Raw genomic sequence first — 13,952 nt, 5'->3', positions numbered from 1 at the left:
AACTGTTGCAGACTGTTAGGAAAATGTCATTAACCTGTTTGTGTAAGACTCTTAATCTCGTCAGTTTAGAGCAAAAACAACTGAAGAAACAATCCTGATGTGTTAATGTCAACCCAGGTACTGACTTTTCAACCATTAGCATGGGGGCATCTGAAAGCTAAAAGGGAATACATTCTCAGACAGAGAATAGGAAAAACTTGTTTACCCAGACAGTGGTGGATGTCTGGAACAGGCTCTGTCAAGATGTGGCAGGATGAAATTTTAGATCCGCTTAGCTGCTAAGTGAGCAGGATGAAATTGCACCTTTTTTAAATTGCAACTTTTTCTATGTTGTCAAACACAAAAACTACAAACAGTTTGGGGTGAAGTGGTATCATGTGGCACAAATAGAGTAATGAAGTGGTTATAGGTTTTTGTGACCAAGACATACAGTAATGTTACAGAACTTCTCTCTTTCAAAAGCTAAATCAGCCTTCTTTCCTGCTAACACAACAGATCAAGCCTTCAGCAGGAGAATGTGTCTACTGAGCTGCACATGTGTATTAAGAACTTAAATCATAAGAACGGATGTATATGATTGTAACACTGGAATGTTATTCTAAATATTTTTGTTTACCGTATAAGCTGGTGTTTTAAGTGGTTCAATACCAAAAAGATAGTTTGGGGGTTAAATAACACAAATAATCAAACTGGAACACAGAGTAATTGTAAATAATCCAAGTATTTGGTTCATTTTGAAAAGCCTCCTTATCATTTGTTCTTTTGTCCTATAGTGAGGTATGGGGTATATTAACCATAAGACTAGAAGCTGTGAATATTCTGAGTGCCCAGGAAACCGACACAAATAAAACATCTACCTTATTTACAGATGAACAAATACACCTCCTGCCAGAGAAGGCCCAGAGAAAGCATCAGTGCTATAAAGTGAAAAGCTCTTATGTTCCATAAATACATGAAATAGACATTGATTTGTTGCAGCTGATGCATACCTCATCGTCATTTGTATTGGCAGAATAAGTGCGTCTGTGAGGCACGACTAGACCTGCTTTGCGCCTCTGGGGGCCACTGTATTGATCACTATCAGTTTAGATATCAATACTTCACAGAGGGCGAGAGAGTATAACATTGTTGCTTCTCATGCTTGACTGGTCCGGCTTAATTCAGAGGCGCTAGCTGCGAGGTCGCGGTGAGAGAGAGGTGATGTTGCCCTCCGCGCATTAATGTTTCCTCACGCTGCCTGGAAAAGACTAATCAGGCCGCGATCTTCAGCAGGCCTAACTGGCATGGAAATCAGATGCAAAGCAGTCTTGGAAGGAAATCATCTGAAACTGTGGAATGCAAATTGCGATTTCGGTGGTGGCAGGGGCTGACGGAGAACACGGTCTGTAAGTTGTCAGGCAGGCTGTAGCTTCTGCCTGTTCGACCGAGGTGTTTGCTAAAGGCTGGAACAACCGCGGACGGTGGTCCAGCTGAAGAGTTTAAAATTCTGACTCGGTTTACAGTCTTCTTCATCCTAGCGTTAATCCCGCATCGGCAGGATCCGCTTCTCGGGCAGCCCGTCTCCATTTTTTAGCGCGGTCAAAAGTGTCTTCCAGGGCGACGTTCACTTTCCGAATGTCTTCAGTGATCCAATCCGATCTGATCTGACTCGGTTTACGGTGACCGGTGGCAAAATCATTTAAGGAGGCGTTCTTTACAGGGAGAGTTTTGAGGGTCTGGAACAAGTTACCAGCTGTGTTGTCGAAGCCAATAACTGGGTTTCGATTCAGTTCAATTTAAGCATTAATAATAAAAGTTGCTTACACACTTATATGGCACTTTTCTGGACACTCCACTCAAAGCGCTTTACAGGTAATGGGGACCCCCCTCCACCACCACCAATGTGCAGCCCCACCTGGATGATGTGACAGCAGCCACAGTGCGCCAGAACGCTCACCACACATCAGCTATCAGTGGGGAGGAGAGCAGAGTAATGAAGCCAATTCATAGACGGGGATTATTAGGAGGCCATGATTGGTAAGGGCCAATGGGAAATTTGGCCAGGACACTGGGGTTACACCCCTTCTCTTTTTGAGAAATGCCCTGGGATTTTTAATGAGCGCAGAGAGTCAGGACCTCGGTTTTACATCTCATCCGAAGGACGGTGCCTATCCCCGTCACTATACTGGGGCATTAAGTCCCTCATGAACCGCAGGGTGTGCGCCCCCTGCTGACCCCACTAACACCTCTTCCAGCAGCAACCTTAGTTTTTCCCAGGTCTCCCATCCAGGTACAGACCAGGCTCACACCTGCTGAGCTTCAGTGGGCTGCCAGTTGTGGGTTGTGGGCCAAATAGCCACCTCTTGTTTGCAGACTTTGTTCAGCTCTTGTATAACCCAACAGGCTAGGTACAGTTCAGGAGTGATTTGAATGGGTTCCCGTTATCAGACAACAGAGCCTCCCTGCCAGTTATCACAGAAAAGGTTCATCTAAGCACACAGAAAGCACAGTGCCTCCGTGGAGCATTAAGAGGCCAAGCAGAGGTCATCTAGGTAGAACTCCCCCTTCATCTCATCTGTCGCTTGGTAACAAGAGCAGAGTGACCTGCTCAGGTGTGATGATTACTTCAGTGTTATAGGACGCTGTGATTAATATATTTATATTGCTCTGCACATTGACAGATTGGTCTTGTTTCTAGATGCAATTTTGTGCTCTTCTTTGTGTATGAATCCTCTTGATGTGTAGTGGCATTGCTGTTTTTCGTTGCTTTAACTGTTCATGCAATACAAAATTAAATAATAATGCATCAGTTTAATCCCTTTTTATGTTTCACAAGCTGCTGTCACTTATATACTGTATGTACAGAATGCTTGATTTGGTTTTTAACTTTACGGCCTTGTTTAGGGTCATTTTATACAGACCGAAGTGTTAAATTTAGATTACATAAAATTATATGAAATCATGTGGGTGCTTTGTTGGTAGAATTAGTTTTATTTGTGCCCTGCAGCTCATGTAATGGATCAGCCTGTTATGCAGAGTTAGTCCTACCTGTCTGCTGCACTTCTGGAGGTTTTTAAGGCTCTTTCCCATGCGAAAACACAGCGTTCAATATGTAATAATAATGTTTCTTTATTAGCCCTGTACAATTTCTTGCATTAGAAATTCATCTTTTCACATACCCCAGCTTTTTCCTCTATGGAGACACAGACAGGGAGAGAAGCTGGGGGTCAGCCATTGTACAGGGCCCCTGGAGCAGTTAGGGTTAAAGGCCTTGCTCAGGGGCCCAATGGAGTAGCATTCCTCTGCCGGCTGCAGGATTTGAACCAGCAACCTTCCAGCCACAGGATGCCAGGATAGGCTCTACAGGCGCAGATCCTGAGCCACAGAGCCACCGCCCCGGAGTGTAGTGTGTGAAGGCGGATTTGACAGGGTTGAATTGCAAGTTATAAAGTAATAAACTAATAAAGTAATAAAATAATAATACACCAGCTAGATTCAAGCTTCATAGTAGGTGGGTAACCCCTTGGCAGTATAATGGCATGGTACTGCTGCCTTACGGCACTGGTTTCAGTTCCAGCCTGTGGCACCTTCTGTGTGGTGTTTGCAAGTTCTCCCTACACCATATGGTTTTCTCTGGGTGATCCAGTTTTCTCCAGCAGAGACATGTTGACTAAATTCATCTCTACGTTATAGTAAGAGGTCTGGCACAGTGAAGCAGTGATTAGCATTGCTAAATCTAGGCCCTGGGTTCAGTTCCTGGGGTGCTGTGTGTGTGGAGATTGTGTGTTCCCTGTGTGTTTGTGTGGGGTTCCTCCAAAAGCGCAAAGACATACAGGTCTGGGAAAATTGGCCTCGGTGTGAGTGAGTGTTTGTGTCTGCCCTGTGATGGACTGGCGTACCATCCAGGGTGTAGCCTGCCTTGTGCTTGTTTGCCAGGATAGGCTCCAGCTCCTCAGTATCCCTGATACCACTCAGTGCTTCTAGGCTCCAGGTTGCTGTCACCCTCCTCAGGAATAAGTATCTTTCTGCTAATGGATGGAGTGGAACTGTTTGACCCCAGTGACAATAACAGGGAAAGTAGGTCAGTAACCCTCTGAAAAAGGACATGGCGATGGACGGCTCAATCCCCGCTGTTGCAATTTGCACTTAGTTTCCTGTGTGCTCTAATACCAGGATTATTGAAAACTGGGAACAGCAACAGAGAGATACTGTATATCATGTCTTACTGGAGGGTCAATAACTCTCCCATACGTCTAATTAAATAATTAACTCAGGTTTGATCAATAATTTGCTTACTTATGTTAATTCACTTATGTAAATATTAATATAATAATACATATTTTTTCCCACACAATAGATTCTATTATTATACATTATTCAAATCCTCTAATTTTCTCTTTGTATTATGTATATATACTGATGGAAAAAAGAAACACAACACCTCCTCCTCCACACCCTGGCCCTCCTGTGTGCATGGAACAGGCTGAAGAGTGACTCATCTGTGAAGAGGACCTGATGCCACTGCTGATGAGTCCATCGCAGCCTCTGTCTGGCCCAAGCCAGTCGGGTGTAATGTCTAGGAGGTGTGAGCAAGGGGCCTCTGACAGGTTGCCTTGCTCTAAGGCCAGCAGCATGCAGCCTCACTGTCCTGTCACTGATGCTGGCATTGTGTCAGCTGGAATCTAAAAGATGGACCTCAGATGGACCAGTCTGATGTGTCAGTCCTGTTCTGGTGTGGTCACGCGAGGGCAACCGGATCTTGGATGGTCACTGTCCTGCCGGTCTGCTGTAACCTTCTCTGCAGTTGGGACACAGTGGAGCGGCTTACTCCATAGTGTCTGGCAACGCTGGCACATGACATGCCTGCCTGCAGCATGCCAATGGCCCTCTCCCTTGCTTCTGGTGACATTCGAGGCATTATGGAATGCACAGAAAACTGACTAAGTGTGGCCTTTTTCTTGCATTGACCTAAACTTTGAATTAAGGCCTTTTTAAAGGTGACCTGATCAGGCATTGTTCCACCTGGACCTCATTGCGTAAAAATGCACCTAACGAGCTTTCGTGTGATTGGTAAGTTGCAATGCCTCAGTGCACAAGCTGTATTGCTGGTCAGAGGGGTTAAAACAAATTGACAACTTGTTGTGAAAGTACATAAGCTACAGTATAACTATAATATTCTCATTCCAGAAAATGTTGTTTCTTTTTTCCATCAGTATATATAGTACTTGTATACTATATATACTTGTATATTGATTAATTTAGTTTAGTGGGTACTGTCGTGCCGCATACTCCGCCCAACACTGTTGCGCTAATGTTTTGGGGTCATTGCGTTACGGCACTTACAGTAGGTTAGCAATTTGAGAGAGAGATTTTAAAAGTTTATACATGGATAAATCATATACGTGGATCCGTTTGACACACAGCATAAAGTATTCACAACTTCCTTTGGAAATTTTGAAAGTCAGTTATCTTAAATAATAAATAATAATATATCGAAAGTACTTAATTATTCAACTGAGATGCCCATCTCTTTGCTTAAGATCTTGGAGAATATTGTTTTTAAAGGTGTCTCCAACCCTGGTCCTGGAGAGTCCCCGTTAATTAGGCTTATTTGTCACATTTTGTCATTGGTGGGGACATTTATCTACATTGCTGAGACAGATTGGCAACTCCCATGCAATATTGATCAATTCAGCAAGTGATTTGATCAATTGAGAGAACAGTGAAGTTTTGAGGGCTGGAGAGTACTTAGGTCTTGGGCCTAAATAGTCTTTTAAATAATTAGATTAACACATGCTTAATTGCATTTCACCCGTTGAATTGATCCCAGTCTTTAGATATTGGTGATTTGATGGAGAACTCTTGGAGTGGAGACTTGGGTGGAGACCCTGCGCAGTATGAAATAAATTCACCAGCTCCTATTGTTTGAGCTTTTCTTCTGTTCAAGGTTTTGTGTCTAGACTTCTTGATGCATGGAGAATTAAAAGCTGCTCCCTTATCAGCTCAGTTAAAACACACTGGTCAGCTTCACACACCATTTCCCTGATAGCTGTGTGAAAACCACATGTGTTTAAACAAGCACAAAGGAGTGTGACCGATTACACAATTACCTAGAGCTGTATTAAGGTGACCTTGTTCAAAGGCAAATCCGATTCTTTTATTTTTTCGTTTATTTGTGCCCGTTTGTTGGACGGTCTGTGGATCTCCATATTTGTATCCATTCCGTCTTGATCTTGAAGAATATGGAAGCTTTTGCCCTTGACTGTGCAATTCTAGGATTCTAGAATAGAAAGACTGGATCACAAGCGCAGCATGAAAATCTAGTCATGTGCCTTTGTAATCTTAATTACATCATTTTAACACACAGTTTGTTCTCTTACGCCATTCCATAAACACTGGCAAACCGTTTCAAAGAGGTTTTCCACATAATAAGCAATTATTCAGATCTGGAATCACAGGTAAAGTTTCTGAACCATTTTTAAACACCCCCCCCCCCCGCCACTGCCAGGACTGCATTCAATGTCTTGACCCAGCTCTGCTCTGCTGACTTTTTTTCACTTTGAATTCTTGTAAAAGTTCAGAACGTGCCACTCCAGTGCACAGCAGCCTGTGAACATTTTCTTGTTCTCCTATTTATCTAGAGACCAGCATTTCTTTCCTTCTACTCCTTCGAAGTCATTACTTTCCCTGATTAGCTCTACACCCTACCCAGCATCCTTCTCTTCATCACATATATGGATTTTGGGTTGCGTAAATAAAGATATGCACATTAAATTGCTAACCTAGAGAAGCCTTGATCCAAGAGAATAAATTATACTCATGTTTGGATTCCCGTATATGTTGGGATGTCGTGTTGACTAATTTTTTATTTGTGTTTACCGTTTCATACTCTGCTAGAATAAAACTCCATATGCAGAACTCTCCCAGACTCTTTCATGAATGTCTGTGCTACTGCCTTATCTTTCTTGAGCTTTAGTTAGTCTTTTGGAATCCAGCTCAGTATTTCATGTGTCCATTGATGATCTTTCCTGCTTTCTGTGTCCAGCCCATTGCCATTTCAATCTATCAGCTCAAATCATGATGTCACATGCTGGCACACTCTCCAGTCTGTTCTGGAGCCTTCTGGAGCAAAGCAGGATACGCCCTGGACAGAATGCCAGTTCATCACAGGGCACACACAAACACAGAAATACACATACTCACACCAAGTGAAGTCAATTAACCTACCAGTGTCTTTGGACTGTGGGAGGAAGCCAGAGCTTGGATTCAACATTTTTATTTTTAATTTCCAGCACCCTGGAGAGTCCAAAGGCAGCCAATAGCATGGCCTATACAGGAATAGGATGTCTGCAATACTGGCTGCTTCTAGCCAGCACTTTCAGCAAGTCTCTGTGTACTACATACAGTATATGTCCTGAGCTGTGATTTGACAAGTGCCTTCAATATTTGTGATATCCTGATCAGTCCCACAGTGCAGCTTTTGTAGTGACGCTGTGGAGACCAGTACCATGCCCCCTATAGGTATTGGAACAAAACAGTCAAAATTGCTGTTTTTGATGTATACTCAAGCGATTCAGATTTGACATGAAGAAATGACTATCAGGCCAAAGTATAGAGTATTTTGTCCCAAATCCTTTGCATGCAATATCTCCATCAAGTCTGCAACACGTTGACATGACCAAACTCTTGGTTTGCTCTTTTGAGATGCTTTGCCAAGCCTTTGCTGCAGCCATTGTCAGCTGTTGTTTGAGGGGATCCTCGACAGGATTAAGATCAGGACATTGACTTCCCCAGTCTGAGACTTTCCACTTTCTTCCCTCTGCTGAACTCCTTGGTTCGTTGGCAGTGTGTTGTGGGTCATTGCCTTGCTGCATAATGAGGCTGGGGGCATTTTCTTGTACATTGGCAGACAAGATGCACCTTTACACTTCTAAAGTCTTCCTGCTGCCACAATCATTAGTAACATCATGAACAAAGATGAGTGAGCTAGTTCCGAAGGCGGCCATGCTGCCCAGACTGAGACTACCTCCATGTTTCACAAATGAGGTGGTGCTTTGGGCTCTCTGCTGTTTGTTCCTTTCTCCACACTTCTACTGGCTTATCTCTGTACATTTTAGCAAATTGTAATCTGGTCTTATAATAAAAAAGCATAGGGAGAGTGCTGGTGATTTCCAGGCAGTTGCTTAAATCCAGGCAAAGGCTGTTGTGCAGAGAGTGAACAAAGATGGAGATCACACTTCAAAGCGCAAGGGGTTTCCAAAAACACAGATTCAGACAGGCTCACAGCTAGGGAATCTGAGTGTAGACAAAGCCAGGGAGAATCTGGAATCACAGTCGGGAGACAAGCAGGAGGTTGGTGCACAGCACTGCACAACACAGCACAACACAGCACCACACAACACAGCACAACACCGCACCGCACAGAACCGCACAGCACAGCACAACACAACACAGCACAACACAGCTCAACACCGCAGTGCACCGCACAACACTGCACCGCACAGAACCGCACTGCACTGCACATCACAACACAGCACAACACTGCGCAACACAGCTCAACACCGCACTGCACCGCACAGCACAACATTGCACCGCACCAAACCGCATAGCACTGTACTGCACAGCACAACATAGAACTGTACTGCACAGCACAACAAAGAACTGCGCCGCACAGCACTGCTGACAGGACTCTCAAGGGGATAACTCATGATGACAGAGTGCTAGAGCAGGAGGGGGCAGTACTTTAAATACTACAGATATTAGTGCCAACTGCCCATTCCGTGTGCAGACAGTGACTTTATCAGACTGTGTGAAGCTGAGGGGGTGTGAGCCAACATTCACACGGTTTCTCTATTTTTGGTGACGATGAGAGATTTGCATCTTGCAGTGCAGCCTTTACAATTCTGCTGTCAAAGTCTTCAGCGAACAGTAGATTGCGATGCCTTCGCTCCTGATCGTTTTTCTATAATGAACTGCAGTTTTGCTCGGCCAGCATGGTTGTTGCCGATTGCTTAGTATACCAGTGGCTTTGTTCCCATTTTAAGATATACCACATTGTTGAATTTGCTGGGCCCAGCTTCTGTGCTATGGTACTGATGGAATTCTTCTTTTCATTCTGCATCCAAATTGCATAGATATCCAAACCTTGTTGACAGTGCTCTAGTCCTCATGCTGGTTTAAGCCTACTGACTCCAAAGGCAGACACCAAACAGAAGAGCAAAGTTCTTCACATTCACAGCTCTTTTATGTTGCCCTATCAATTCAACAGGAAACACCAGACTCATACGAAACACCTGCCAGCCAACGGCCCCAAAAACGTCTATTAATTCAAAACTGCACAGTGTACAGTATAAGCACAGAAATACCCAGAAATAAAAGGAGAGATTCTGTACTTTTGCCTCACAATCATCTTTTCATCTGAAATGTGACTTGCTTGAGTATACAGCAAAAATAGCAATTTTTACTTCATTGTTACCATTACCTGTGGTGGGAAGTGTATATTTACATATCTGTGATGACACATTCAAAACTGAGCTGCAGAATGCAAACATTTTCACACAAAGAACAAACAACAATTATACAAACTGGCTGCCTGATAAATCGTTTTCTATTTTATTTCAAGATGACCACAAGACCTTGAATTAATACCGAATTCTATTTGAAACTAAGGTCTATTACCTGAGTCTTCAAACAGATCATAGGAAAATTCACTGTGTAGATATGTGTTTTTGTAATTGTTCCAGGGGGATCATTAGCTTGGCTCACTGAGGTGGGGAGAAGGCCTGGTTTCTTGGAAATGAAAAAAGAACATTGTGTCTGCCTGACCTGTTGCCACGGTTTCACCTCATAAATACAGGGATCAGAGGACAGATGTGTTACAGAGTGTATTGTTTATGTACTGTATCTCGTAAGCCTAGCAAGGCTGGGATGTTGTTGTCTACAGGTAAACCCTGTACCAGGTTGAAGGATTATCTGACCTGCATGAAAACAAAATTAGAAGGTTGCGTCATCCAGCTTTTTCAGTAGAACAAAGCATGTTTCATCCCGTGGGATATTGCTTCTGATGGGATTTTCTCCACAGTGATAAGGACCTTGATTAAATCCAACCTCGACATTACTGCAAGCTGTGGCCCAGCAGCTGCTTGTGGCTTTTTCGATTTGCTGGAGCCTCTTGCTTCTCCCTGGTGGGAACCTGCATCAGGTCAATACTCCATAAACATATTCATTGGCCCAGATCAGCATTTCTTAAGCTTCTGAAGGTTTAATGTGATGATATAAAATAAATGGAGAAAATGAACATGTGCGCAGTATAGTCTGGTAAATGTGGGTACGGTACTGTGACGCGAAAGGTCTTGATGAATGCCCCACATGACTGCAGAGCTGGTGTGTCTCCAGCCTAAAGTCCCAAAAGCGTAGAGAGCAACTTAACCACTTTGATTCTAAAGTTACCTTAAAGTCACATTTTTGCAATGTGCCTTGCAGAACACTGTGACTGATTCCCATGAATGACTGGCGTTGAATAGAATTATGTTTGGCTTCTCGTTGGGATCATTTTATATGCATATTCGATTTCATTTTTAGAAATTGTTTTTCTCTTTCTAAGTTGCTGATTGGTTTTCATTTCTGTTGGGTGCGTTGTGATGATTGCTCATGAAGAGAGTATCAGAATACAGACTGACTGACAGTTGCACGGAGATCAGGGTTACTGCCTGCAGCACCTGGTGATGTACTGTGCATTCACACTGGACATCTTTGGAACTCAAGCCCTGAAACTCTACACAAAGCTCCAGTGATTGTGTGTTAACTCAATAAAAACTAATAGCAAGCCCTTAAAAAGTAATGTTTGCCAGTTACCTTTCTCAAAAAGGTCCTAGCCTACTGTCTTACATTGTGATATTTCTCAAATATTTGCTCTGCATTTCTTTTTAAATTGGTGCCAGTAAGTATGTGGTTTTATTTCTTCATCATAGCATCTATATTTCTCTCTTGCTAAAACTAGAAATACAGAATTTCAGGTGAATGTTTTTCAAAGGATTATATGACCCCATCATTTTGGTTACTACCTCCTGAAGTGACATCATAATAGGTTAAAGGGATTAGTCACTCTGAACACACAATGATCTCAAAGACTAGACTGCAATCAGAACTGTTTTTCTGTGTTTTTGAGCTAGGTCTTCCCCATTTTTGAAGGTGCTAGAAATAAATTTTGCTGCAGGCATAGTTAAAGGCAATCGGTTGTGTAAACAGTTACATTAATGTTACATGCTCAACAAACACACTGTGCCAAATGGCTCTTTTGGTCTACGTTTCTGTGGTAAAGTATTTCTAAGAATTACTACTCTGTTGTTTTTCTTCCAAAATAGCAGCAGTTTACTACAGCTGTTTTAAGTAATGCATTTTTTTTCAATACTTGCCACCCTTAGGTTGACACTGACCCTGGTGTGAGTGTGGGTATGAATATGTCTGCGATTTGGCTTTCTGTCTTGGCTGTGTTGGTGCTGTGATGGACTGGCATCCTGTCTAAGGTGTATCCTGCTGTGCGCCCATTGCTTGCTGTGATAGATTCTGGCTCCCCCAACGACCCTAGATTGTATGAAGTGGTTAGAAAATGGATGAATGGATGTGTCACTTAAAACAGTTTCAGAAAGGGACTTTGGCCTTTACAATCTTTAAGATACTGTACCTGCACTGGGAACAACAGTGGCTAACAAGCTGTTGTTTGTACCACAAACAGAAAACCCAAACCTGTGGAAAAACATGAAGAAGGGCAGCACTGTAAAGTCTGCAACAATATAACTAATTCTTTAGAAATTATTGTCAGCTCTTGTATAGGTAAATTAGCCTTTCTGAGCCACTGCCTGTTCCTGGGAGAGCTTGGGTAACATACACAGCCCCTTTGCGGAGATTAGAGAGAAGGGTGAGGCAGGTTCCTGGACAAATATTTATTAAGTGCTTTATTTAAAGAGGGGGTTGGCCATTTTTACTAAGGGCAAACAGACATCTTCCCCGAGCAGGATCAGTGTTTGCAGGCAGATTTTTACTGGTGTAATAGAGTGTACAAGGAAATTGATTACATTCCCTTTAGTTTTCAATGCCGGATTTATACAGTCATACACTTGTTCCACACTCTTTCCAAAATAAAATAAAAAGATGTCAGAACCTTGCCGCACAGTGTTGCCAAAATACCACAAAAGGTATGAGTAGAACAATATGCAAAACAGGCAATCCAGGCAACATTTCCAAACATATGAAATTTCCAAGTTAAACGTTTTTTGACATAACATACAGTTTTTATATTTTATTTTTCATTTCTAAGGTTCTTTTATTTTGAGGTTTCTTTTATTTCTAAGGTGAGCGAACATCTGTCAGTTTATGCTCTTTGTAATTATAGTCTAGTAATTCTGGCGAGGTTTGAGGGGATTTCTAGCATAGCTTTCTGTAGAGTTGCATAGAAGGATTACTCAAGTAGAGTAAGAACTGTATTTGATTTGCACTTGATATCGGAGTAATGTTTATAAAACCTTTGGAAACTTTCATGTTACAGATTGTTGGAGTATATTAGGAAAATTTAAAGATCTTTTTTATTGACAAACCGATCACTGGGTGAAGGTGAGCTCAGTTCCTTGTCCCTTGTGTTGCCGACTCTTGTCCGGTATTGTACAGCAGTATTATCAAACCTGCGGACGTTAGATTTTAATATTCTCTTCATTACTTTCTATTTTAGTTAGTGCGCTTGTCTCCAATGGACGGTACAAAATGCAAATAGTTTTTTTGCTGTGCTGATGTCAGAAATGCATCATTTTGTGGAATATTGCCATTTATGATGAATCATCCCCACTAACACATGAACCAGACTCCTGTGGTGTTGTCTGTTTCAAGCAAGGACAGACTGCATGAGTTCTCACTAGTGTTTAAACCTGTGTTTAAAATGAGTGACTTGGATTACACATTTATGGCGTTAAACTCTGTCAAATCCATTCTGACTGGGCTATGCTGGGATGGGTCACACAGTTGTGTTGTCATGCCATGCTGACAGTGTGTGCGTGCTGTGTGTCTTGCAGTCGGACTACCGCTTCGAGTACACGGAGTGCGACAGCCTGGGCTCGCGCTGGAGGGTGGCAGTGCCCCACACCCCTGGAATCTGCACCGGTCTTCCAGACCCCGTCAAGGGCACCCAGTGCTGTGAGTGACTGGCACCTGAGCACCGCCGTTCTCTGTGGCCGACAGGCAGGCTTCTGAGGTCACCCCAGAGCTTAGATGTCACCAGATCATTTATTTTAAAGGCAATGTTTTATATAAAATATGTACACTTATTTCTTTCTGTAATAACCAAGGGCATATCTGTATAGTATCCCACAATTAGGGAAATGGAAGATGGAGGTTCCAACAGCAGAACACATGGCATCTACACTACAGTGACCTGTTTCTGGACTAAACGCATCTACACATCTACTGCTACATCTGTTCTCTTTCTTTTTCTTTTTCTTTTTCCCATTTACAACCATTTTTTGTGCAATATATGCCATGGACCTGTGCAATACATTGATATCTATATTTAAATCCATATCTATATCTACATCTATATTTATATTCATATGTGTGATACGATTTTTCTGTGTACTGTTCTGTTCTAGTTTGTTCTTTGTGTGTCCGGACTGTGAGTAACTCGTTACACTGTGTAATTCGTTACACTGTGGCTGTGTTGTGTGTGTTTAGCTGCTGTTGCACTGCAATTTCCCTCACGGGATCAATAAAGTATCTATCTATCTCAATCACGATGAGGATCGTTACTACAGGGCTGTGGTGTTGTAGATATCCAGGAAGAGCCATAGCAAATGGCCACTGCTGGGAATTCTGGGGTTTAAATGAAACCCTATTGCCTGTATTACTGCTTTTGGCTAATAAGTCCATTTCCATGGTGCCACAGCACTGTGGTGGCACTGTTGTGAAAGCATGTCACATTGTTTCCTTGA

The 13,952-nt window shown here is 42.7% G+C and overlaps 1 protein-coding gene across 1 annotated transcript in view; it reads left to right on the top strand.

Annotated features, from left to right (window-relative positions):
• The window catches only part of elapor1 (endosome-lysosome associated apoptosis and autophagy regulator 1), a 43,973-nt gene that overhangs the window by 4,902 nt on the left and 25,119 nt on the right, over positions 1-13,952 (top strand). The window contains exon 2 of the mRNA XM_006628294.3: positions 13,041-13,161. Within this exon, the coding sequence (XP_006628357.3) occupies positions 13,041-13,161 (121 nt within the window). The remainder of the gene's footprint in view (positions 1-13,040; positions 13,162-13,952) is intronic.

This window comes from Lepisosteus oculatus, chromosome 5 (genome assembly GCF_040954835.1).
Source record: "Lepisosteus oculatus isolate fLepOcu1 chromosome 5, fLepOcu1.hap2, whole genome shotgun sequence".
NCBI classification, from domain to species: Eukaryota; Metazoa; Chordata; class Actinopteri; order Semionotiformes; family Lepisosteidae; genus Lepisosteus; species Lepisosteus oculatus.
This window is presented reverse-complemented; position numbering and strand designations above follow the sequence as displayed.